The 26,904-nt window shown below is 49.9% G+C and overlaps 1 protein-coding gene across 13 annotated transcripts in view; it reads right to left on the reverse strand.

Annotated features, from left to right (window-relative positions):
* The window catches only part of IL16 (interleukin 16), a 140,983-nt gene that overhangs the window by 12,396 nt on the left and 101,683 nt on the right, over nt 1-26,904 (reverse strand). For 4 of the 13 annotated variants that reach the window (XR_008380618.1, XM_053593876.1, XM_053593877.1 and 1 more), the window contains exons 1-9: nt 26,329-26,904; nt 21,959-22,073; nt 17,204-17,277; nt 16,416-16,632; nt 14,626-14,743; nt 11,879-12,011; nt 8,509-8,596; nt 6,193-6,674; nt 1,712-1,862 (exon numbers count right to left, since the gene is read on the reverse strand). The exon at nt 26,329-26,904 is cut by the window's right edge. Coding sequence is in view for 12 of the 13 variants with exons in the window: in XM_053593876.1 (XP_053449851.1) it covers nt 1,712-1,862; nt 6,193-6,674; nt 8,509-8,596; nt 11,879-12,011; nt 14,626-14,743; nt 16,416-16,632; nt 17,204-17,277; nt 21,959-22,073; nt 26,329-26,901 (1,951 nt within the window). In the remaining variant the exon portion in view is untranslated. Of the gene's footprint in view, nt 1-1,711; nt 1,871-3,209; nt 4,192-6,192; nt 6,675-8,508; nt 8,597-11,878; nt 12,012-14,625; nt 14,744-16,415; nt 16,633-17,203; nt 17,278-21,958; nt 22,074-26,328 lie in introns of those variants that run through there. The other 9 variants (XM_053593879.1, XM_053593881.1, XM_053593882.1 and 6 more) reach the window with 6 other exon arrangements.

Consider the following 26,904-nt stretch of genomic DNA (forward strand, 5'->3'; position numbering starts at 1 on the left):
AGGAAACTCGTTAAAAATGCAAAAGTCAATGCAATTTTCTTTTAAACATTTGAGAGAAAGGTCAGGAGCTGGCAGCCATATGGGCTTGGCCCAGCCGTGTCCTTAGGAAGCAGGGTGAGTGCCCCCTCTGCTCCCTCTCCTTGGGTCACACTTACGCATCTGTATGGCCCTCCAGACACACAGGCCACTGATCAGCTTGCTCAGCAAAGGAGTGTTTTCCCTTCTTGAAGAACTGATGAAAAGTTTCCAGGTAGAAAGAAGCTCTGTGACAAAGATTCTCACCCTTGGCTACACACCATCTGGAGGGCCTTAGAAAACACTGACACCCACCCCTATATTCTGATAAAATGCACCCAGGCTGTAGCCTGGGGCTGGGAACGCATTAATTCCCACAGGGGATGCCGCTGTGTGCCTGCTCCAGGCTTGCCAGGACCTCAGGTGGCTAGGCTAGCCCTCACCACAGGGGCAGCACACAGAAGCCCTTCCCAGAGGGCTTCTGAACCTGCCTCCCCCATCCCTGTGAGTAAGAAAGACTATCCCCTGTTGCTATGGGAATGCAGCCCAGCTTCAGGAGACTGGTCCCTCCTGTTCCTCATCTGAACGTCTGAACTGCCCAGAGCATTAGGCCTTCGTGACGTCAAAGAGAAGCTATGCATGCTCCAGATTTGGGCAGTTACTGCTGACACCAGCACTTAGGAAGATGAGTCCAGCTCTCCCAGCCTCTCCCTGCGTCTGCACATGACTCAGCTGCAGGGGGCAGTGGGGATGAGCAGGCAGAGGCTGCACAGAGACCCCTGGCAGACTGGGCTGGGAGCTCCTGCCAGTGAGACATGGAGCCGCTCGCTGGTGTGTTCTGCAATTAGGGTGACAAAGGGACAGGAAAGCGGGGTGGGAGAGGGCACCTGCTCTGGGTAAGAGGTGCTAGATCATTCTACAGTGTCCCTTAACCCTCCAGGAGCCTTTCCTGGGCTTTTTTAGTCACGTGTCTCAAATATGCATAGGCTTGGTAGCCTACATGTTAATATTTATTTCTCTGCCACTATTAGGAGCTCCCTGGAGGCAGGACTGGGCCATCGCTTCTTTTTCTCTCTCTCCTAGCACCTGGCCCCGCACTCAATGCACGCTTGCTGAATGAGTCACCTGTTGGGGGTCTCTGTGACACCGTGCTGATGAGTGAAATCAAGTCTCAGAAAAGCAAAGTAAATTGCCCAGAGTCATGGTTAAGGATGGGCAGACCCAGGATTTCCTGGCTCCAAATCTTATGCTGTTTCTCGTAAGCCACTAACTATATAGGTCATGTCTTAGCATCACCAGATACACCAAGTGGACACACCCTAGCTGTCCACCCCCTGAAGGAGGTGACCACCAGCAAAATGCTCCCTGTGCTTTCCTGAGCTTCATCCTCACACTTGGGAATACTGAGCGCTCGAATGTGGGCACCCTGGGGGCAGTTGCCCAGGATGGTGGGGTAGGCGTGCCCTGGGACTTCCTCCTGAGGGCTCTATTTCCCAGTTGACCATCTGGACTGGCCACCACTGCAGCATCACTGCCCCACCCTGGACAGCACATCCACAATCATGCTGCCCCACCTCCTAGGACTTCTGACCATTTTATCAGCCCTCTGGTCCTGAGGCCAGCTCATGCTATCACCTTATCACTGGACCTCTGTCCAGGAAATCCTTCCTTTTGGGAGATCTCAATGAAAGCTTACCTGGGCTGGCTCTCCTCTGGCCTGGCTCACCCTCAGTGGAGGACGTTGTCTGGGCACCAATTCCAGGTCCCGGGCAGCAGGCAGTGACCTGAGGGGCTCTTCCCCCACTGTCTTCCTGTGGCGGCAACAGTGGCAGCAGCTCTCTGGCTTCCTGTGGTGTAAACAGGAAGCGAGACCATGTCAAAACGGCAGCCTCTGCTCTGAGAAGGCGAGACATGCTTTGACTGGGACTTGAGAGCAGATACTGAGCTGCTTCTGGCAGAAGCTCATCAAAAGCCCTGGAAAGGCCTCACTGCATGGCGCTGTCACGGCAGAGCCAGCGCCGCCCAGACACCACAGCATGCCTGGACTGCCCACAACGTGAGGGACGGGTGTGGAGACCCTGGCTCTTGCGAGGCTGGGCTGTGCAGGGGGCTGGCATCGCTTCAGTTCCAAATACTTCTTGGGGAACTACGTGCCCAGGTACAGGCACATAGAAACAAAGAGGCAAAAAACTGTCACCTAGTGTTCCCTAAGTCAAGGTAAATGTGCAGAGGAGAACTCTCATCAGGCACACCAAACATCATTCCCTCTTCTGATGTTTAGTAAGCATGCCACAGAGGGGGACAGACACTCAGCACCTGTGCCAGCGTTCCCACCGGGTACTCAGGGCACCATCAGGAATCTGCTGCAGAAGTGCTTTCCCCACTGAGCCTGACGCAGTCCCAGGGACCCACCCGGAGCTTCTTGGGGAAGGTATGGGCCAGGCACCACAAGACTACAAAATACCCAGGTGAAGTCCAGATTGTCACACAGCGTGGCCACATTGCTGTCAGGGCCCAGAGGAAGTAGAGAGACCAGTTATGTCCCAAAGGTGGAGAAGGCTTTGCTGGAGAAGTGCTTTTGGTCTTGTTCTTAAACAAAGAGTAAGAATTTTTCTCTCCATGCAGAGAAGCAGAAGAAGAGTGTTTCAGAGACACAAACCAACCAAGCCTAATCCCATCCCCAAAAAGGTATGAGAAGGCAGAGATCATCAAAGCGGCACCTCCTATATTTGACTGCCTGCATGAAGAATGTTTTGCTGTGCCATGGAGGCCTCCACATCCTGTTCACTCCAGACACACATAATGACAGGCCATTTGACAGGGCTGCAGCCTTCCTTCCAGAGAGGAAGGAAGGAAAGGAGGAGGAGCAAATGCTTCATTTGGGACTAAAAAAAAAAAAAAAACGCAAGCATCCATGGCGGAAGATTCAATCCCTATATTGACAGTGAACATTCTCTGGGAAGGAAAAGTCTACAAAGTGAGAGATGTGCTCAGGAAGCATTAGCCCAGCCCACACTCCCTACCGTGGCACTGCGCTTTAAGGAGAGCATTTAGGAAGTGCTGAGAGATCAGCCAGTCCAAAGGAATCACTGGGATTCTTGAGCTACCCCTTCAGAAAAGCAAGGCTAGGTCATGGCAGGAGAGCTAAACATAACAGGCTCCAAGACACGTGAATGATTTGATTTCATTCAGCTGGAATCTGTAGGCTGACACCTGTCTGTATCCAAGAACTGTGATCACTTTAACAGACAGGCGCATCTGGTACCTACTGCAGAAGTGAAAGCAGCTTTACATCTTGGGACAGACACAAATGTGCTTTGTCTTTTTTTTTTTTGAAACCAGAGTCTCACTTTGTCACCGTCAGTGGAGTGCTGGGGCTTCCTATCTCACAGCAACCTCAAACTATTGGGCTCAGGCAGTTCTCTTGCCTCATTCTCCTGAGTAGCTGGGTCTACAGGTGCCCACCTGGCTGTTTTTAGAGACGGGGTCTCCCTTTTGCTCAGGCTGGTCTCCAACTCCTGAGCTCAGCCAATGCACCCGCCTCGGCCTCCCAGAGTGTTGGGATTACAGGCGTGAGCCACCTCGCCCGGCTGTTTTGTCTTTTAATCAACACATCTGATGGGACATCCTTTTCGTAGGAAGTTTTTTAAATTAGCTCCTGAAATAAATCTGATTTTACACAAATTTTTCTCTGACTGGCTTTTGGTAGATGAGGGAGGAAGAGGGGAAAGAAGGAAAGAGGGACAGAGCTGTGGACTGAGCAGCAAGGGCAGGAAGTGTTGTTTGGAGGGTTTTGCTTTTTTGGTTTTGACATAGGTGATCGTTTAAGCTCATTTTTTATAAGGGAGAGATTAGTTTTTTGTTAAGAAGATCCCAAAGGTCACTTTGGTTGTGTAAGTCCCCTTAGTTAGAGGAGATGAGAAAGATTTGGGGACCTTCCATAGCGGCTTGAGAAGGGACCTGGAGAGAAAGAGGGGCAGAGACAGTGCACATGGGGACCATGGGGAAACAGCCAGTGAGGAACTGCGGGACAGCCATTGTCCCCAGGGTCAGTGTTGGGTAGCTGGTGGAGGTGCCAAGAGGCTGCTCCTGGGACAGCCCCTCCCCTGGGGTACTCCTTGCCTGGCCTTCCCTGAGGAACCCCAGTTCCTCCTCCAGCCACCTAGGTCACAGGCCTATAGGGAAATGAAATATTCGTTTAAAGGCGGAGGTGGCGGAACAGGTCCCCCCACCACACCCCCGACAGCCTTGAGTCCTGCCAGCTCGCTGCATTTTCTTTTTCATAACCTGGTCTCCTCCCCCTCCTTCACTTTCCCCACTCCTCTCCAACACCTTCCTCCCCCAAACACCCCTGGCGGAGTTTCTAACTAATGCTTCCTAACGTTTGTGGACTGTTCTAGGGGACTTCCAGGGGCCCCACTCCACCTGCCCAGGGGATAGAAAGAAGGTGGAGCAAAGTGGGTAGCGTGTCCAGCCAGTACTGTGAACTCGGACAGGCTTCTCAGTTCCCTCTTTGCATAACCGGGTCCCTAACCATCAGGTCCTTTTAAGGAGGAATTGAAACGGTGTACACTAAAGTACTCAGCATAGTGTCTGGGCATGACCATTGCTCGAGGTCCAGCAGCTGCCTGTCTGCCCTCTGTAAGGGGCAGCGCAATGGGGCTGCCGAGGGGAGAGGTCTCTAAGGGGATGACAGAGGAATGGTCACAGCAGTGGACACTATGGTGCCTCAGGGTCTGCTCAGGACTTCCCATAAGTAGTTACTTTTAGGCTGAGAACGGCTGGCTTTCCCCCAAGGCTCCACACCCAAGGTGGGAGGGCTAAGTGGGGAAGAAACAGGAACCAATTCCTCACAGTCCACAGACTTTAAGCAGCTCTGGTCCCCTGTGAGTTACTCAGGCACCCACTCCCCTGGGAGCAGAGCAAAGCACCCAAGGCCAGCATGCGGTGGCCTCCCCTCACAGGACAGCCCTCCAGAGCGCTGTGGTGCCCAGAAGGAACATTCAGTTCCAGCAGGTCATAGACAGGCACCCAAGAGCCGAGAGCAGGCCTGAAAGATGAGCTCTGGAGCCGCCAGACTCCAAACCTGTCCTTCCAGTCAGGCTTGGGGGCCCCAGCTGATCCCTGAGCAGAAGCCCCTCCCTGGAAGAGCAGGAGATGCCTTCCTCCTACCCCTGTGACAGAACAGCAGCCCGAAGGCTGGCAGTGGGCGCCTGTGACAGAACAGTAGCCTGAAGACCCGCAGTGGGCGCCTGTGACAGAACAGCAGCCCGAAGGCCGGCAGTGGGTGGACGCCTGCGACAGAAGAGCAACCTGAAGACCCGCAGTGGGCACCTGTGACAGAACAGCATTGCCTTAAGACCCGCAGTGGGCGCCTGCGACAGAACAGCAGCCTGAAGGCTGGCAGTGGGCGCCTGTGACAGAACAGCAGCCCGAAGACCCGCAGTGGGCGCCTGTGACAGAACAGCAGCCCAAAGGCCCGCAGTGGGCGCCTGTGACAGAACAGCAGCCCGAAGACCCGCAGTGGGCGCCTGTGACAGAACAGCAGCCCGAAGGCCCGCAGTGGGCGCCTGTGACAGAACAGCAGCCTTAAGACCCGCAGCGGGAGCCTGCGACAGAACAGCAGCCTTAAGACCCGCAGCGGGAGCCTGTGACAGAACAGCAGCCTTAAGACCCGCAGCGGGAGCCTGTGACAGAACAGCAGCCTGAAGACCCGCAGTGGGCGCCTGCGACAGAACAGCAGCCTTAAGACCCGCAGCGGGAGCCTGTGACAGAACAGCAGCCTTAAGACCCGCAGCGGGAGCCTGTGACAGAACAGCAGCCTGAAGACCCGCAGTGGGCGCCTGCGACAGAACAGCAGCTTGAAGGCCCACAGTGGGTGCCTGCGACAGAACAGCAGCCCAAAGACCCACAGTGGGCGCCTGTGACAGAACAGCAACTGAAGACCCACAGTGGGTGCCTGAGACAGAACAGCAGGCTGAAGACCCGCAGTGGGTGCCTGCGACAGAACAGCAGCCTGAAGACCAGCAGTGGACGCCTGTGACAGAACAGTAGCCTGAAGACCCACAGTGGGCGCTTGTGACAGAACAGCAGCCTGAAGACCCACAGTGGGCGCTTGTGACAGAACAGCAGCCTGAAGACCCACAGTGGGTGGTGCCCATGAACATGCCCTCTTACCTGGCTGAAGGTGGGCAGGGTGTGCTTGGAAGGGCTTACACAGTTCTCTCTCTCTTCCAGACTCTTCTGAGGGTCACTGTCACTTTTAAAGTATTTCCTGGGTGGAGGCTTGGGCTTTGAGGACGTAGGCTTTCTGACCAAAATCTCAAAGGATTTCTTCAGCCTCTGTGGCGGGTGGCCCTCCTGGCTCTCAGGGCGGGGTGGGCTCTCCTGGGGCGGCTGGGAGGAAGCCTCTGGAAGCACCCCTGGGCCTGGCCCCAGGGGCAGGCTGGGGCTGTGTGTGCTGACCTCCGGGTCAGAAGACTGCTGCCCAGCACCACCACTGCCAGGACTGCCCCCTGGGGACCCGGACATGTAGCTGCTATCACTGCTGGAGCGCACCATGATCTTCTGAGCCCTGCGGTGTGGGGGTGCTGAGTTCTTCTCCCGTTCCTTCTCCACGGTAGGCCGCCCGTGCCAGCTGCTCTCCAGCCTCTTGACCCCTGCATGGGAAGCACAAGTGAACCCCAATGCTGAGCTTGGGAAGACAGCCATGCCACTGACCTGCCTGGGACCCGCCACCTGCTTCTCTTCTGAGGCTGCTTTGGAGCTGGAGCATGGCTGCCCTGACCTTGGGTTGGGGAAATCATTCAATCCTGCTGAGCCTGCATGTGGGAGATATTGAGAAAAGCCACCCAGATTGCCTGTCGAGGAAGGCCTGGTGTCCCAGCTATGGGGAGCACTGGTAGCAGCTGCTTTTTCACTGTCACAGCTGCAGTCCATCTTGCCCAAGGGACAGTCCATCTCCAGTGACAGATAAGGATGAGGCACAGAGATCTGGCCATTCCTGCTGACTGGAGACAGCTCTGATGGGCTACATTGGCTACAGAGCTCCAGGGGATTGGGGGAGCATCTCAGCTCCATTCCTCCCTCCCTCCCACAGTTGTGAACTCCCAGAAACTCTCATTTTTGTATCTGTAAAATGGGGATGATAATTCCAGGGTTGCTGGGCTTGTTTTGAGGCTCAATAAGAGAGAGTATCTAAGAAGGTACTTTGATCATAAACCAAAATGTTACCCTTGTTTTTTCTAGCTAAGGATGGGGCAAGGGCAGAAAACTAATTTCTTAGCCATAGCCCTTGCTCTCTTTCCCTCCCTCTAGCCCTTCTTCCTGGTTCCCTCCCATAGTTTACAGCTCCCAGGCCACCCACACATCCTCCAGAGGCCCTTTGAGTAAACTGTAAAAGACATCCCTCAAAGGGGTGGGAGCTGATTGAGGCCTAGTCTCTCACTCAAATTCCAGCTCATTCTTGAGAGGCCAGGGGAGCAAGAAGATACCCCAAGAGAGCAGCTTAGCCCTCAGGAGAGAACCGAGGCCCAAGGCCCACCCCGCTCCTAATTCACACTGTCTTTAAAGAATGTTCTTTTGCTTTTTCCTGGCCTTAATGTAATGCTTCCTCCCTAGAGAAACCTCAGCCAGAAGAAGGCAGAAAGGAAAGTAAAAATTAACCTGTAGTCCTGTTAGCCAGCAATAACTACTGTCAAAATTTTGATGAGTTTCTCTGTCTTGTTTTCCTAAGCAAATATGCATGACAGGCGGGTAGAAACAATAGACCAGTTGAAGTAAAATGTTGTGTTCTTTTCTTTTCTCTGAACATTTTCCAGATCATTTAACCTCCTTGTTGATATCAGTGCCAATGAAAGCACGTTGTCCTATCATGTGGATATCCCACAATGACTTGGCCAATGCCCAGTGGCTGGCCCTGGGAGTCAGGCCAGCTGGGTTCCCAGCCCAGATGCTCATGGTGTGGCTTTGAGTAAGAGAACCTTACCTTTTCCTATAAAAGGTGTGTCAAAATTAGATGTGAAATTCATGAAATAATGCATGATTTAGTACGGCATCTGACATTATAAATGTTAGATAAGTGGCAGTGACCTGTGAGGCAGGTGTATATTTACAGACATTATTATTTCTCAAGATTCTGTTAGTATAGACTAGGGGCTGCAAACCCAAATGCCTACAAGGACAATGTGCTACTGACAACCTGGAAGTGGTAGACACTTAGGGAGAGTGCCTTCTACACTGACAACTCAAATTCAGGAGCTTTAAAAAAAAAAAAAAAGAAACTTGTGTCTTCAAAACAAAGCAAAAATGTGAACCAAATTAGCTTGTGGGCTGCCTGCTGACTTTAGACATCTGTCTGTGTTCTATGTGTGTCTATGATGCCTGTCCCTTCTTATCCTCAGGTACCACTCTCCTAAGGGTGAGTTAGTGCCCAAATACTAAGCTTTATAAGAAGGCAAAGATCTTTCAGTCCAAGTCCCTCATTTTTCTTACCTTCCAGACTCCACTGATGCCTCTCCTTTCCAAACTTGACACTCTCCACAGCCTGGGCCACAGCTTCTTGGAGTTGCTGTTCAGAGACCTGGAGAATATCAACCACCTGTGTGTCAGCTCCCATCCTGCACCAGCCCCAAGCTGGGGCCCGGGGCTCTACTTTCTTTCCTTCCTAACTACTCTAAAAGTAGTTGGCAAATTCTACTCCTAGAAATACCCTGGACATCAGTGGCTCCCTACTATCTTCTAGATAAGGTCCAAAGTCTATCTATAAAGAAGTTCCCAAGACATTTATAATGTCAGATGCAGTGCTAAAGAAGTTCTCCTCTCAACTCTCCAAACTTCTTCCCACTACTTGCTGCAAAACTCTAGCAAAGTTACCACTTCACTGTTCACCTCTGTGAGCTGTCCCATTTCTTGGCAATGCCACCATGGCGTCTTCATCATCACCAGCACAATGCCATACCTCTCGGGTTAACCATGACAGCGTTTGGTGTCTCACTGATCACTGCTACTTTAGAAGAGTATGCTTGGAGTCAAACAGATTTGTGCACACCTAGACAAGTTATTTAACCTCCTAACCTCAATTTCTTCTGTAAAATCATAACAATAAAAGTTACTTCACAGCGAGAACAAAGAGTTAAAGAAAATAAATCATTTGACATCAAAAGTACAGGAAACAAAAGAAAAAATAGATACACTGGACTACGTCAAAATTAAAAACTTCTATGCATCAAAGGACACAATCAACAGAGTACAAGGCAATTCATAGGATGGGAGCTAACACAGGGTGGTCATAATGTTCGTGTACTATTTTAAATTGCACACAAACTTTATGGCCACCCTGTATTTGCAAACCATATGGCTAATAAAGGGTTAAGATCTAGAATATAAAAGAATTCCTACAACTTAACAACAAAACCCAACTGGGCAAAAAATCTGAATAGACCTTTCTTCCAAGAAGATACACAAACAGCTGACAAGCACATGAAGAGATGCTCAGCATCACTAATCATCAGGTAAATGCAAATCACAGCCACAGTGAGGTGCCACTTCACACCCAATAGGATGGCTCCCAGGGTAAAAGCAAATCACAGCCACAATGAGATGCTACTTCACACCCAATAGGATGGCTCCCCAGGGTAAAAGCAAATCACAGCCACAATGAGATGCTACTTCACACCCAATAGGATGGCTCCCCAGGGTAAAAGCAAATCACAGCCACAATGAGATGCTACTTCACACCCAATAGGATGGCTCTCCAGGGTAAAAGCAAATCACAGCCATAGTGAGATGCCACTTCACACCCAATAGGATGGCTCCCCAGGGTAAAAGCAAATCACAGCCACAATGAGATGCCACTTCACACCCAATAGGATGGCTCCCCAGGGTAAGTGAAAATCACAGCCACAATGAGGTGCCACTTCACACCCAATAGGATGGCTCCCCAGGGTAAAAGCAAATCACAGCCACAATGAGGTGCCACTTCACACCCAATAGGATGGCTCCCCAGGGTAAGTGCAAATCACAGCCACAATGAGGTGCCACTTCACACCCAATAGGATGGCTCCCCAGGGTAAATGCAAATCACAGCCACAATGAGGTGCCACTTCACACCCAATAGGATGGCTCCCCAGGGTAAATGCAAATCACAGCCACAATGAGGTGCCACTTCACACCCAATAGGATGGCTCCCCAGGGTAAATGCAAATCACAGCCACAATGAGGTGCCACTTCATACCCAATAGGATGGCTCCCCAGAGTAAATGCAAATCACAACTACAATGAGATGCCACTTCACACTTAATAAGATGGCTCCCCAAAAAGTAAATAACAAGCATGGGCAAGGATCTGGAGAAAATAGAGTCCTGAGCACTGTTGATGGGAGTATAAAGTGGTGCAGCTGCTGTGGAAAACAGCAGGAAGGCTCCTCAAAAAATTAAAAATAGAATTATCACATAATCTGGCAATTCCACTTCTGGCTATAAACCCCCAAAAGAACTGAAATTGGCATCTTAAAGAGCTATCTGTACTCCATATTCATTGCAGAATTATTCACAATAGTCAAAAGGTAGCAGTGACTCGAGTACCCTCAATAGATGATAGATAAAATGTGGTATGCAAAGGACTATTATTCAGTTATAAAAAAGAAGGAAACCGACGCCTGCTACCACATGGGTGAACCTTGCAGGCATCACGCTACGTGAAACAAGCCAGCCACAGGAGGGCAAATGTTGTTATAATTCCACTCCTATGAGGGACATAAAGTAGCTGAAATCTGGTGGTGACGTTTCCTTCACTCAGTCCCCTGATCTAAGTAGTCACGGGCTCTTCCCTCTCCCACCCAGGACTACTCAGCCACCAGCCCCTGATCACTCTTCCCAAGTATCGTCTCCTGGTCCCCTCAGTCTCTATTCTCTTTCCACATCTGTTTACTTCAAGCCCTCATTGTCTGTCTCCTTCCTCTCACAAACCCCACACTCCACCCACTCTATCCTGTCCTTGGCAAGGCAATCAGAGATCAAAAAATAAAAATAAAAAAAGAACTTATCCACCTCCAGCTACAGACCTCCCATTGCTCCTCACTCCACACGGAACAAAATGCAAACCCTTTAGCATCCTGCTGAAAGCCCTTTGCAATGTAACCCCCATGCTTTGCCAACCTCTGTTCTCAATTGGTTAATTTAACCAATTAATCATGCTATAATTCATCACATCTCTTTGGGCCTCAGCGTCCCCATAAGCGGAACAGTTAGGAGGAAGGACTGGATCTAACATAGACATACAGAAGGCTAGGTGTTGAAGAAAAAATAACTCAAAAAAGAAAGAAAAGAAAAAATAACTCATCAGGAAAGCAGTGAGTAAGTTTCTTCTAAAGCAGTGGTCCTCAACCTTCCTAATCCCGGCCCTTTAATACAGTTTCTGTGGGTCATGACCCACAGGTTGAGAACCGCTGTAGAAATAAAGAAGAGAAGGCAGCCCACAGAATCTCTCTCCTCCCACTCCAGGCTCCTTCCTGACACCGTGACTTTGAGCTTCATGTTCCTACCTCCCAGAAGTTCTTCCTCAAACTCCTTCACAGAGGGTCCTCACCAGATGCAGAGATGAATGACTCTCTTGCACTCCTGCCTGACAGCCTATAACTCAGCTGCAAGAGCTTCCCTGAGTTCAGCCCTTTGCCTTTGCTGAATAGGAGTTTGTTAAGGAACCTCTGCTGTAGATACTTGTTAGCACAGACACTTGGCACAAGTCTTAGGGACTCAGGTGCAGAGTCAGCCAACAACATCACTGCCTTCATCTATTTCTTATTCCAATTTTGCTATTGAAAGTGCGAGCCTGGGAAGTAGACGCTAAGCCAGCGGGGTGTTACCTGTGGGTCTGGATGTCGGCTAACAGTGATGGGGACTGGACCAGGATCACAGTGACTCAGGATCGCGTAGACGTCGTTGAGTGTCATGCAGTGTACTGGGGAGTCATTGATTTCCACGATCTCATCACCACACCTGCACACATGCCAACAGGAAGCTAGTGAGCCGCTCGGGTATATTTTATTTAAGGCAAGGTCACTGCCTTCAGGCACACTCCAGTTGGGCTGTTCGGAAATTTCTAAAAATCACATCATTAAGCAGACCTCCCCAGCCACCCAACCAGAACTCAGAACAGGGCAGACCAAAGCAGCACATCCCACACCCGAGGCCCAACTGCAGAGTGCAGGTGTTGTGTGCCTATAGGGGTCAAGATTAACAAAAGTCCCTCTGTAACGTCCATCCTCTTTTTCACTGTTTAACAACACCCAGTCAAGATTGAGGGTGTGGTTCAGCCAATCTAAACAATTAACCATGATTTAATCATCACATCTCTTTGGGCCTCGGTGTCCCTATAAGCAGAGCAGTTAGGAGGAAAGACTGGATCTCACATAGACATACAGGATGTTAGGTGGTGAAGGAAAAACTAACTCAGCAAGAAAGCAGTGAGTGAGTGAGGTCTTCCGAAAGGAAATATGAGAGGAGGCGATGGAGTTCATTCTAGTGAGGGCACTGATGGCAACCTGAACAGAAAAACGAGTAAGGTAGATAATACAGGGTCACATGGGCGATCCAACCCCCTCCAAGCACAGATGGGGAAACTGAGGCACAGAGCGAGAGATGATTTCCCTGATAACAGTCAGCTCGGGGATGGGGAAACTTTCTGTAATGAGTCGGATATTAATTTTTGTTAGGTTTGCACACTTTGCCATGGCATTCCTGTTGCAACTACTCAACTCTGATGTTGAGGCAGGGGGGCCGTGGCCCTAGACAACACATGCGTAAGTGAGCATGGCTCAAGTATTGTTCCAATAATGCTTTATTTTAAACAAACAAACAAAGAACATCAGGTGACATGCTGCAGTTTGCAGAGCCCTGGACTAGCTGGCTATTTCCTGATGCTGAGTTCCCAGTTTCTACTACTGTGGTCTGCTGTTTCCTTTCTCTGTATTTCTGCTGAGTTGGTCACCCCTCACCCTTGCTAAGACAGTACACATTTTAATTAAGATAACGCTGAAGACTTCTGTCATATAGCACCAGATGCCAAGGAAAGCAGAAGCTTCCAGAATAATCCCCACCCTGCTGCAGGTCTAGCAGGGAGGCACCTGCTTCTAGGACTAAGGCAATCACTCTGACCCTGTAGTACATCTCAGGGACCAGTACAGGAACTCAGCAAATTAGCTGTCACCCTCCTGCAGATGGCAACACCAAACCCCTTTCTAATTCAGAATCTCCATCAAGATACCATCTGAGCAGAGCTTGCCCTTCCATATTCTGCAGTTATAGGAAAACCTTTAAAAACATGGCAAAAGTCTGCTGATTTAGCAAAGCCCAAACCCAGAGAGAAATAACATATTTGTACTATGCATGAATGTGGTATGAGTATAACATGGGAACACTGGGAACACTTCGGGAGAGTAACAAGATGTAACAAATTAAATTGGAATACACACACACAAAAAAAATAAATAAATAAATTGGAATACACATAAAATGTTTATTTGTTTATTTATTTATTTGAGGCAGAGTCTCTCTCTGTCCACCTGGGTAGAGTGGCATGATGTCATAGCTCACAGAAACCTCAAACTGTTGGGCTTGAGCAATCCTCTTGCCTTAGCCTCTGGAGTAGCTGGACTATAGGTAGCCACCACTATGCCCAGCTAGTTTTTCTATTCTTAATAGAGAAGGGGCTCGTTCTTGCTCAGGCTGGCCTCTAAGTCCTGAGCTCAAGCAACCTTTAACAAATTCAGATCACTTATTAAAAAGAACATTTAGATATGTACTTCTCTTAGAAGTTATTGTAAAGAAATATATCTGGAGTACCTGTAAATAACTTACTTATGCCAGCAAGAAACCATATTTATACTACTAATTTTTTAAAAATCAAACTATTTTCCATTTAGAATTCACAAGTAAACCTCATCCAAGTGCACATTTATGTCACTGTAAATTCTATATTGTAAAATCTGAATTAAATTGTGCTTATCTTCATGGTTTATGTCTTGGACTGGTAGTCTCTGAGATGATGCTTTGATAGATAGATAGATAGACAGACAGACAGACACTCATTCTGTCACCCTTGGTAAAGTGCCATGGCATCATAGTTCACAGCAACCTCAAACTCTGAAGCTTAAGCAATCCTCTTGCTTCAGCCTCTCCAGTAACTGGGACCACAGGCCCCCACCACAATGCCTGGCTATTTTTTAGAGATGGGGGTCTCACTCTAGCTCAGACTGGTCTCAAACTCCTGAGCTCAAGTAATCTACCGGCCTCAGCCTCCCAAAGTGCTAGGATTACAGATGGGAGCCACTGCATCCAGTCTGAGATGATGCTTCTTAAACCGAGATATGCACACAAATTCACAGGGGCCTTGTTAGGACACAGATTCTGGCTCACAAGTGTGGGCCAGGGCATCTGAGATTTTGCCTTTCTACAAAACTCCGAAGCAACGTCAATGATGCTGGCCCAGGGACCACAGGGTGAGGAACGAGGCTCTGAGCTATGCCTAGCTGGTTCCAAATGCCTCACCGCCCAGTCGAGCTCCTAGTACTCTAAGCCAGGCGTCTACTCAGAAACAGAAGTGAAGACATACCGAAGGCGTCCGTCCAGATGTGCCACAGACCCCGGCGACAGTGTGTGAACGAAGATGCCCGAGACGCACTGGAAGTAGGGGACACTGCACAGGCCGATGCCCAGGCCCACACCAGCCTCTGGAAGGCAGGAGGGTGGAGATCTGGTGAGCTTTCCCAGGGCCTATGGCTCCCTCAGGTCCCACAGCGCCCTCTGCAGGTCAGGCAGTGCCCCCTGCTTCCTGTGGCTTCATTCCTCCCACTCTCTCTGGGCAGGCCCTGCTCTAGGGTCAGAGCCGTGTGGGCAGACCAGGGAGAGTAAGGTCAAATGGGGAAAGCCTGAGAAGGTGGGAAGGACCGAGAGAGAGAAAAGGAGAGATGGAGGGAGGAGGGACGTATCAGAGAGTGATAAGTATTACATGGAGAGTTAATGGGAAATGTGCTAGAAAGTGAGGGATGGCCACTTCAGGCCTCAGAGGAGACTTTTAGGCCAAAACACAAGTGACAAGTCTGAACTAGGGATGAGGAGTTGGGGCAGAGCACCAAGAGGCAGAAATAGCCAGAGCACACGTCCAGTCCAAAAGGAAGCAAGCCAGGCTGCAGGACCAGAAGGCCAGGGATGTGGCCTGCACAGACAGCCTCAGGCGAGGGTGTGAGAGGTCCTGAGCAGGATAAACTGGGCTCAGCGAGGGAGGGTGTATCAGTGAAGGGGTTTTATCCTGCACTGAGAATGGAGGTCTGTAGGAGAGCCAGGAACAAGGGCTTGGCAGGCTAATTCCTACTTTTATAAATGTGTCTGTTAGGTCTGGGAGAAGTTAAACAGGTGGTGGGGAAGTGGCTAGGGGCAGAATGCAGGAACCAAATTGCAGCTGGGAAGCAAAATTGTGGCTAGGACTGTCACCTCGTGAGAGGTCAGAACACACAGTGAAGACCCTCTAGTGACTTTAATCTGACCTGGGCTCAATACCATACAATTTACATGGCAGATTTCTTCAGGAAAGTTTGGGAGATGACCACACCTAATAAGGAGTTAGTTATGTAACCGCAACCTGTCAATCATCCCAAAAGGTGGGAATCAACAGCCAATCCTGTACGGGGGGAGGCAGAACAAATGAGTGAGCTTATAAAGGACAGTGTGTGCTCAGACTTGGGTCTCCTCTCTGCTCCCAGGAGTCGGGGGGGAGGCTGTCTCAGTATTGGAGACTCTATATTTTACTTTTGTCCTGAAACAAATGTGTATATACTATGTTAATGCTTTGTACCTGTGGTGAGGGAGTGATCTGTCATCAGCTTGACTTGGTTTCAATACTCGTTCTTGATACTGAAATCCCAGGGACCAGGGAACATCCAGCTGGCTGTTGTTCCCCACATGCCAGCACTAGGAAGAACCTCAGTTCTCCTGCTCTGGGTAAGAAGGAGGCCCAGGGAAGGCGCTGTGACCTCCCCAAGGTCTCTTAGCATACGTAGGGTCAACTGCAGAGCTACAGCTCCTGGTCCTCTGGAGCAGAGGGAGGAGGCGGTACAGTGTTGCTCGTGATTCATCTTTGTTTTGTTTAATTCTAATCCCTGCACCAGAGCATTGGGTTTTAAAAGTGTGTCTTGAGCTTTTCTATGTAGAGGACAGGACCTGGCTGCCAAGTCTAGCCTAGCAACGGACATAAAATCTGCCAGAAGACTACACCCTGCCCTGCTCCTGGAACAACTCCAAATGAGGACAGCCTGGGTGGCTTGGCCAGCGCTGGGAGGCCCAGGCAGCAGGTGGAGTAGGGTAGCAGAGGAGGGTGGTGGAGTCCTTCTATCACAGCACACCTACCTTTCTGCAGAGAAACCTCCACCATGATTCTGTAATTGGGCTTGGTAGTGCTGGCAGGAGCCAGAGGACTTTCCAAGGCAAAGGAGCTACCATCCTTGGTGATGCAGGTGCTGGAGCTCAGAGAGCGGCACAGCGGGGGAGACAGGTGGCTGCACAGGGAGGGGGGTGTCATCAGGCGGGTTCTCACGGTGAGAGTGAGGAGCCCCTTTTTGGCTTGCTGAAAGAAAAGGGAGAAGGCTACAAGGTCTAGCAGTGATCCAGGGAGAGGTGAAGAAAACTGGCCTTATTACGAACAGTAGTGAAATACTCTCTGAGGAAATGCGGCTGAGTGTGCATGGGCAGAGTACGTAAATACGGGTGTGTATGCATGGATGTGACATAGTACTTAGATATCTGACATATTTATATATATACACACACATAAACGATATATATGTCGGATGGATGGAGGGACGGCTGGAGGCTTGTGTTGAACTAACTAGATGGAGACTGCAAATATCTTTTAGTGATTGCCATTATTAATATTTGTAAATATATCAATACAAATACACAGAATGTTTTTAAGAAGTTCTATAAATTTTAAATAGTTAAAAATGCCCCTAAACAACCTTCATTACACCCTTACTTTCTGAGTAAGGTCTTTTTTAAACACCATGCCAATGTTGGCACTGGCAGGGTGCCCCGTGTAAAGGACCCCACAGTTTGAATTCGTAGGTTTGGGTGCTGAGTGGTTGGTTCCTTTGCCTGAAAGCCCTAGAGTTTGGCATATATTGAAAAGAAACAGTCACCTTGAACTTCTGCAAAGCGTCCTGATGTGTTAGTCCAGATATCGATTCACCATTGAGTTCCAGAATTTCATCACCTGTTGAGAAAGAAATTATAGCTAAGAAGAGTGTTGCCCGATCAGAGGGTACTATTCTTACCTTGAACTCTAGCCTCCCTACCTGCCAAGCTTTTTGTGTGATGCACAAATGTTGAGAAGAACACGTTTTCCTCTGGTGTTCCCTGCCTGCAAGGCAAGCAGGGCATCAACGATGGGCTTCTCTGGCACCTTGTATCTTCCTGGGTGAAATCCAGGCTTCCTGGCCAGGCACACAGCCCCAGGCTGCTCGGGCCCTGCCCACCTCCTGGCTTTACCTCTGTCCCTCCTGCCTCACTGACCCTTGCGTCTTTGCTCCCATGCACCACTTTCTGATGCACAAAGACCAGCGTTTTCTGCATGGTCTGCGCACTTAAATGCTCATTCCATGTTGTTTTCCCAACCAAAATGGATACTTCCTGCCTTCTTCTCCCACCCCTTGTGATCTTTACCTCCTCCTATACCTGCTACTGTCACGGCACTTGTCTGCTGGGTGTGATCAGTGATCTAAAAAAGTCCCTCCTGGCCAGGCTGGCAGCTTGTTGGGGCCAGGGGCTTCGTCTTATTACATGGTACCATCTCCAGACTGATGCTGGGTGAGGGATGCAGAGTGCTCAGTAGATGTGGGTTGACTATGGTATGTTCAGGAGGCAACACAGGCAAACAAGTCCCAGGTCACGCAGCAAAAAATTTGAGCTTGGATATTTTGACTCTGAGCTCTTTCTTCACAACTCTATACTCCTAGAAGAATAGTTTTTTCTTTTTCTCTCTGTCCAGAAATCTATTTTTATGTGGCTAGAAAACCACTTTTTCCATCTCATTCAATTTATCCAACCCACAAACAGAGAGCACTTTCTCTGTCTCCAACCCTGTGCTGGGCAACTCAGATGTGAACAGTATTTTCACGCTCACCTCTGAGCCTGATTATTACTGATGAACCTGCTGTCATCTAATCATGGCTCCATGTTTATAATCCACATGTTTTCTCTGGTTTATTTTATGATTTTTTTCATTTGTCTCTGAAATTATACAGTTTCACCATGATGAGCTGGGGTGGAAGGAAGTTCTTTGTGCTTCCTTGAGCTGAAGTTTCATGTCTTTAATCAATTATGAAAAATCCTAATCCACTATCTCTTTGCATACATGCATTATTGCTCTCCTTTCTTTCTAAATGTTCCTGTCAGATGTGTTTTGAACTTTTTTATCTTATTCTCCATTTTTCCTTAATGCTCATCTTTCTCTTCATTGGTCTTGTGGCCTACTGTATAATTTCTAGTTCACTAATTTTCCTTACAGTTGCATCTAATTTTCTGGTAAATCCATCCATTGAGGTTTTTATTTCAATGACTATGCTTTTTTTTTTTTTTTTATTTCTGGGAGCTAGGTTCTTGGGGCCTCACACAGACCCACGGCCCTGTCCCCGGTCCCTATGTGAGCATTCAGTTCCTAGCTCAGCAGCCCTCTGGGCCACCATTTCATTAACTCCTGAGTTTGCCAGACTTAGATTTTCTTTTTTTGAGACAGAGTCTCACTATATCACTCTTGGTAAAGTGCTGTGGTGTCATAGCTCACAGCAATCTCAAACTCTTGGACTTAAGCAATTCTCTTGCCTCAGCCTCCTAAGCAGCTGGGACTACAGGCACCCACCCCAATGCCTGGCTATTTTTTCTGTTGCAGTTGGCTAGATGGCCCAGGCCAGGTTCGAACCCACCACTCTCTGTGTATGTGGCTGGCACCATAACCACTATGCTATGGGCACCGAGCCCAGACTTAGATTCAAAAGGTTTTTTGTTACTGTTTTCTAGCAGCTGGACATCTCCATTTCTTTCTTTTGAGTCTGCTGTGCTATTTTATTTAATACATCTACATGTTGGAGACAAAGGGTGGAGGCAGGGTGGGGAGAGTGGTCAAATCAACTCTATGTGTTAGGTTGCTGGAACCAAAGTGAAAAATGAAAGGAGCCAGTCCCTGCCTTGATAGACTCCAAGTGTGAGAGTGAAAATAGACACATTAAAAAAAATCAAAATATAATTAAATGGGTGCTGAAGGAAGGATAGAAAACATATTTCAGAATGTCCAATCTTTTAGATAAGGGGGTCTCACAGTTGCTCAGCCTGGTCTCAAACTCCTGTCCTCATGCAATCTTCTCACCTCGGCCTCCCAGAGTGCTGGGATTGCAGGCATGAGCCACCAGGGCTGGCCTAGAATATCTACGTAGCCCAGCTCTGGGCTCTTTGGAGTGTCCTTTGTTTCTTTATATCTGGGGAAAGGTGATTGGCCTAGGTTTTACCAAATAAAGCTTACACCATCACTTTTTGAAAGGGAATAAAAATGAAACATTCAAAAACTTTACTATTGAAAGAAATTACAAAAGATGATTTGGCCGGTTTTGAGGCTAGAATCAGGAATTATGTATAAGCTAAATGTCTTGGCTCATTGAAATTCTCCATTTTTTGCTTGTTATTAACTAACTCAGAAATGAGTAGTGACAGAGATGGAACAGAGGTGGCAAGTGCAGGGCCAGTCAGAGGAATCTGGATAGTTTCTCCTAGTAAACTAGAGAAAGAGGATGCTTTACACAGAGGAAGAGGCAGGGGAGGAGGAGGGGAAAAGGACAGTGAATGGGGAGATGGAGGCCAGAAAGGGAGGGTGATGTCTGAGAAATAGTCAGGGGAAAAAACAAAAGAAAACAAAACAAAAAAACAACTTGGCTTGGGCAAGGTCACATTCAGGAAATAAAACAAAATACAATACTCTCTTTTCTTGCCACTTCGACTCCTCCTCCACCTTTTGTTCAAGCAGAAAAATAACAAAGGGTAATAAAGGATGGCAGACTCTCCCAGTTCTGGCCCCATGTTCTTTCCTCTCCTTGGCTCTTCTCCACCTGCCTCTTGATTTAGCTATTCCCCTCGAGGCACGCCTGGGCTCTCTCGCCTCCTCTCTTCCTGTCTCTCTCATTCGCTCTGTGACTTAGCTACTTTCCCCAAGACCATGGCCCAGAAGTCTGGCTCAGCTCTAACTCCTTTCCTGAGCAGGGCCCAGATTTTCATTCCCTTGCTCAGCAGCTCCAGCTCGTGGTCACCTTGGGACATGGCCCTCCCATGCAGGCCTGAAACCCATTCCTCCCTCTCCTCTTTCTCCTCCTTCCTAACCTCCACCTCCTCCTCCTTCTCGTCCTCCCCTTTCTTTATCTAAAGCATCCTCATTCCCTAGGTTCCTAGGACCAGAAACCTTCAGGATTCCTCTGACTGGCCTCCCTTGGCCACCTTCACTGGGTTTCTGTCACTTCTCTCACTTCTCCCTCTGTTCTCCAGCGACTGTCTCGGGCAGGTCCTCCGAGCTGAGCCGCAGCCTGGCTCTCGCAGCAGCCTCCTCCCTGGTCCTGCCATTTCTGCTTCCCAAATCCTCTGAAAACCCCAGTCAAAGGCTTCCCTCCATCCACACAATAAAACCCACATGCATAATGCTACACAGTGTTGGGGTCAGCAAACTTTTCCTATAAAGAGCCAGATGGTAAATATTTCCATCTTTTCGAGCCACTCCATCTCTGTCACAACAGCTCGACACTGCTATTGTAACCCCAAAGCAACCCCAGACGACAGCACACCAATGAGCATGCCGGTGTCCCAAGAAAGCTTTTCTATGGACACTGAAATGTAAGTGGCATTTAAGTTTTACATGGCACAGAAGAACCAAAAAAGACTTAAATTTTTCAACGACTTAGAAATGTGAAAACTTGCCTTTGTGAGCTATATAAAAACCCCACAGGCTGTGGTGTGCCCACCTTGCCCTAAAGAAGTTAGGATAGGAGAGGTGGTGGGCTCCCAGCGTGGCTTACAGAGACTGCCCTGACAAACAGTGAGGATGCTGGGAAGTCACTTCCCTCTTAGCCGACCTGTGTGTGATCCCATCCCTGGCCTGCAGTGGCCACCTCCATCCATGACTACCCGCCCCTGAGCTTTGCCTCCTGATCTGAAACCTGATCTCCTTGGGCCAAGTCCAGTAATCCAGGCATGACTCGGGGTGGAGTAGGGGTGAGGAGGAGGACAGAAGACAGGCAGCCTCACTTTCAGTCCAGGGCCTGTGTCCTAGGCAGGTGTGAGGGAGTTGAGAGGGAGTAACTGAGAGGAGAGGGGCTGTGGAGGGGTGCAGCAGAGGACCCCTCAACTGGCAGACCAAGAGCTCTTCAAAGGAAGGATTCTGTTCGATTCTCTCTACACATGTGCCTAGGGCCTAGAAGAACTCCCGGCAGCTCTTAGAGAATGTTTACTGGACTCACCTGTTAGGAGCATTAGACCTGTCTCCCTCTGGTTGTGGGTAGGGAGGAGAAAGAGAAGGAAGGAGCAGGGATGTTAATGGATCCCAGCGATGGAGGCAAAGGCAATAGAGAGGATGGGGTACGGGAAGGGAGGTCAGACTTCAGCTCCAGGCTGGCCACAGGGCTACAGACCCAGCTCTGGGCAGATGGCACCGGAGGCTGGGTGTGCAAACACATACCCCAGCATGCCAGTTGTGACGGCGCCCCTGGAGGGATATCCCTAACTCCTACAGACCCTGGAATCCATGCAGGCTGGATTCTGAAAGCTCAATAAAAGTTTGCATTCCCTGTATTTTCTACGGCCTCGCAATTCTGGATTCAGCTTCTGACTCCTCCACTGTGGTCCAAGAAGGGCTGGGAACCTACCTTCTTGCAGCCTTCCATCAGCTGCAGCTGCTCCCCCTGCAAAGATGGTTTTGACGTAAATCCCAATGGGACCATAAATGCTGTCCTTTCCCCCAACGATGCTGAATCCCAGGCCCTGGGGAGGGAAGAGAAGGTGGGCTTTAGGAGTGTGCTGTGCTTTTCACTGGCCAGTGTTTTCTGAGGGCCTGCCTCACCCCTCCACAGGGCATCAGGAAGAAAGGTTGGTGCCCCTAGTCTCACAACTTCAGGGAGCTTAACAAAGGAACGGCCCGAGCAGTCACAGGAAGGCCAGGCAGGCTGGGTTGAGTCTGGACGTTCCCCACTCAGAGCAGCCTGGATGGAGACCAGCACCCTCACTGTGTCCCTCCAGTTGGCGATTCCAGGGTAATTACTTCCTGCCTCTGAGCCCATTTCCACCTCTGTAAAATGATGGTGATATCACCCAACTCACAGGGTTGCATGTGAAAATAAAATAAGCTACCTCAAAGGAACAATGAAATATCAGTGACTGGTAGCTTCCAAGGGAGAAGCACTCCTTCTCCTACCAAAGGACCCCTCAGTCCCCTTCTCAGGGATGTCCCTCTAATCATGTGCTCTGCTCCCCCACCCCAACAACCCAGGCCATCATTCTCCCTGTCATTATCCCAGGTCCTTTCCATGAGCCAACAAACGCATCCTGGGATTGTGCAGGTGGCTCTGGGCAGAAAAGCTCAGGGCTCAGCAGATGGTCCCAGCTGCAAGAACAACCAGAAGGCAGCGGAGAGGCCAGACACGGACAGACCAAGCAGTGAGGGCCACGGCAGGGAACCCCTCCCCACAGACCTGCAGTGGGTTCACAGGGTACCCAATCACACCCAGAGAGCAGCGAAGGAAACACATACAGCTTGCTTCATTCTGCTAAGGATGAGAGAGCCATGGTTCCCAAAAAAGTATGGGGCTCAGTTAGCTGCTTTTTGGACTTCCCTCCCTGAAGGCAGCGATTGTAATCACATCTTGTCTGTCACTGTCTGGCCTCTGGCAGGTGCTCAAGAGCTACAAGTTGCAGAATAAAAGCACAAGTGTATGGTGCCCCATGATCATACTAATGTACACAGCTATGATTAAATAAAAATAAAAATAAAAAAAAAAAGCACAAAAGCCAGCCAGAGGCTAGGTCTCTGGGTCCACCTCACAAGTATGCCAGGTAGCCAGTGGTGTGGCTCCTGGACAGGCCCCTTGAAGCAGTGACACCATTGTCACAGGACCCCTGCTCATAGGCCATCTGCCGTAGGCCAAGCCGGCTAGGAGCATCACCCTGCCCCACAGTAAAGGCAAACTGCCAGCCCTTTTCCAGGCCCCTCAGGGATCAGGTGGGCAGATACTTGGCAGGAGAGCCATGTGAATGGTGGGCCGTGCTAAGCTCTGGGGAAGGTGGTGAGTGAGCCATGTGGATGGGGGTCTGTGCTAAGCTCTGGGGAAGATGGTGTGTGAGCCATGTGAATGGTAGGTAGGCCGTGCTAAGCTCGGGGGAAGGTGGTGAGTGAGCCATGTGGATGGGGGGCCGTGCTAAGCTCTGGGGAAGGTGGTGTGTAAGCCATGTGGATGGGGGGCCGTGCTAAGCTCCAGGGAAGGTGGTGTGTGAGCCATGTGCATGGGGGGCCGTGCTAAGCTCTGGGGAAGGTGGTGTGTGAGCCAAGTGGATGGGGGTCTGTGCTAAGCTCTGGGGAAGGTGGTGAGTGAGCCATGTGGATGGGGGTCTGTGCTAAGATCTGGGGAAGGTGGTGAGTGAGCCATGTGGATGGGGGTCTGTGCTAAGCTCTGGGGAAGGTGGTGAGTGAGCCATGTGGATGGGGGTCCGTGCTAAGCTCTGGGGAAGGTGGTGTGTGAGCCATGTGAATGGTGGGCAATGCTAAGCTCTGGGGAAGGTGGTGTGTGAGCCAGGTGGATGGGGGGCTGTGCTAAGCTCTGGGTAAGGTGGTGTGTGAGCCAGGTGGATGGGAGTCCATGCTAAGCTCTGGGGAAGGTGGTGTGTGAGCCAGGTGGATGGGGGTCCGTGCTAAGCTCTGGGGAAGGCGGTGAGTGAGCCATGTGGATGGGGGGCCATGCTAAGCTCTGGGGAAGGTGGTGTGTGAGCCATGTGAATGGTGGGCCGTGCTAAGCTCTGGGGAAGGTGGTGAGTGAGCCATGTGGATGGAGGTCTGTGCTAAGCTCTGGGGAAGGTGGTGTGTGAGCCAGGTGGATGGGGGGCTGTGCTAAGCTCTGGGGAAGGTGGTGTATGAGCCAGGTGGATGGGGGTCTGTGCTAAGCTCTGGGGAAGGTGGTGAGTGAGCCATGTGGATGGGGGTCCGTGCTAAGCTCTGGAGAAGGTGGTGTGTGTTCCCAGCAGGCAGGACAAGTGGCACCCAGGAACAGCACCTGCTGAAGGGAAATGTGGACTTGGACCCACTTTGGGGCTCCCCTATGGGCCACTAGCCTCATGCTGGCTGTAAAACTACCACCCTGGGCTCAAAGTCCAGTGTATCCTGGCAAGGCAGGATGGCATCATGCTCACAAACAAGGCCTGGAGTCACGTGGTCTTAGGCCCTCATCTTGGCTTAGCTGCCCACTAACCTTGGGCAAGTCCCGGAACCTCCCAGTCTCTGTGGGAGTTAACAGTGGGGCTGTTGGATTGAAGGAGCTGCCCTTGCAAAGCACAAATTCTGGGTCTTGGCAGCTGGTTTTATCATGTTATTTCATTTTGGCCCCACCCTCAGCACTTGCTGGTCCTTCTAGCTTATTCCTCCTCCTGCTGTCACCTCCAGCCTCACTGCTACCAGTCGTCCCGTCACTGGCAAGGTCTCGGGGTAGTAATATCCACTGGATAGTGGGAAGCTACCTTATTTCTGAATTCATCACCCCTATTCTGTTCTCCAATCTTCCTAGACCAAACAATTTGTCTCCTTCCATCTCTGGGCTTCAGAAAGATTATTTAATGAATGTATATTTTCTATGCACCAAGATCGTTTAACCCATTTCTGGTCATCTTTGCACGAGTTTTACTGCCCTCTTTCCATTTTGCTTTCTTTTGAGCATTGCAAAAAATTTAAAAGTCAATTCTACCTAAATTCAAGGGGGGAAAGCATTATGATTCGCTAATTGGAAAGTGGGGCTATTCAGAGAGAGTGGACATAGGAGACAGTTGCTCCCTCGTGATTAAAGGAATGTTCATCCTGACATTTCTCATATCTGCCTTCTCTCGCTTTTCCCTGCAGAGTTCCCAGGAGAACAGGAGACAGAGGGGCAGAGAGCTCAGGTGTGTGGAGGCCGCACCCCTGCTGAGATCATAAGCAGCAGTTAGCTGCTCCACTCCGACCACAGACCCAAACCATGTTAGATTAAAGAAGCTGCTCTTGCATTATTTCAGCAGCTGGGTTGCTTGGGCTGCTCTGAGAACATTTTCAGAAACTGCCTGTATCTCTTCTAGCTATTTGAGCGTGCATGCCAATCCCACGCATGAAGTAGATTGTTTCGCAGACAGTGCAAAGAAATTTTTTGGGTCCCCATTATCACTGATACCCTTTTTCTTCTCTTCTTTTTTGAGGCAGTGTCTTGCTCAGTCTCACACGCTGGAGAGCAGTGGCATCATCACAACTCACTGCAACCTCACACTCCTGGGCTTGAGCCATCCTCCTGCATTAGCCTCTCAAGTAGCTGGGACTACAGGCACCCGCCACTATATCCAGCTAATTGTTAAAAAATTTTTCAGAGACAGGAAGTTTGCTATGTTTCCCAGGCTAGTCTCAAACTCCTGGCCTCAACTTTCCTCCCCTCTTGGCCTCCCAAAGTGCTGGGACTGCTTGCCTGAGCCACCACATCTGGCTTACCCCAATATTTTCATTCCTGCTTTTGATATGTCTCAAGCGTGCAGCAGAGATCAGTATGGTGCTTCCCCATCTAGAGAGAGCCAGAATTAGTTCTGACTCTTCTAGAGGCTCCAGCTGACAGCAAAGCATCACAGACCATTGAGTCACCCACATGTAGCAGGTAGCACATACGTTTGAAAATGCTGGGTTTATGCTTTCTTATGCTGTCATCTGAATGGTGGAGGCAAAATTAAGATCCAGAAGTCTATGTAAACAATTCAGGTTTACATATCAGGTAAAATAAAGTCCGAGAAAATATCCTCCCAGGAATAAATCAGTAAATGGCTTTGACAGTATTGAGGGAGTTGCTGAGGAATGATATCTTTTGAAAGAAAATGATCACTTTGACTAATTAGAAAAATGTATATCTCTGGAACTCAGCTGGTTCTGAGCTGAAAAAGTACCGCGCCTCTACGCACCACAATCCCCACAGCCCCTCAGAGACTGGTGCCGCTCCAGGATTTCTTGTCGGCAACAGCCCTTTCTTACCTTGGCCTGGCCCTTCATCAGCACGATGTTGGAGATGACAGAAGCCTGGAGGCCCCCAGAGGGCTGCACAAGCTGGGCTGTGCTCAACGACCGCGTGGGTCTTGAAGTGCCCTGCAAGAAGGAAGCACGGTGGGCAGTGAGTCCCATGAGGTGGGGAGGGCTCTGCCAAGGAGGGGGAGCAGACGCCTCCCTCCTAAGGGCCCGTGGGGTAAGCACTGTGGCAGCTCTGGTGTGGAGGGGCTCACTGTATCCCATCTTCCTACAGGCCAGTGGCCAAACACTCACTGGGGCTCCTCCACAAGGTAGATGCAGGATAACCTCACAGACCACGCTGCCCCAAAGACGAGTCCCCATAACCAAAGTCTCAAGCAGAGATTGGAAAGCCAACCGCCAGGAATGCTCTCTCAGACTGTGTTCACCCCAAGACATGTTTACTGAGATCCCCCCTAATGCCAGACATGGGGTGGTGGGTAATATAACCAGGGGGTCAGAGCCCAGACTTTGGAGCCCAGCTGTCTGGCTTGTTCTCCTGACTGTGCTAATTATCAGCTGGTGATATTGGGGAAGTGACATAGT

Source organism: Nycticebus coucang, chromosome 6 (genome assembly GCF_027406575.1).
Source record: "Nycticebus coucang isolate mNycCou1 chromosome 6, mNycCou1.pri, whole genome shotgun sequence".
Lineage (NCBI taxonomy): Eukaryota > Metazoa > Chordata > Mammalia > Primates > Lorisidae > Nycticebus > Nycticebus coucang.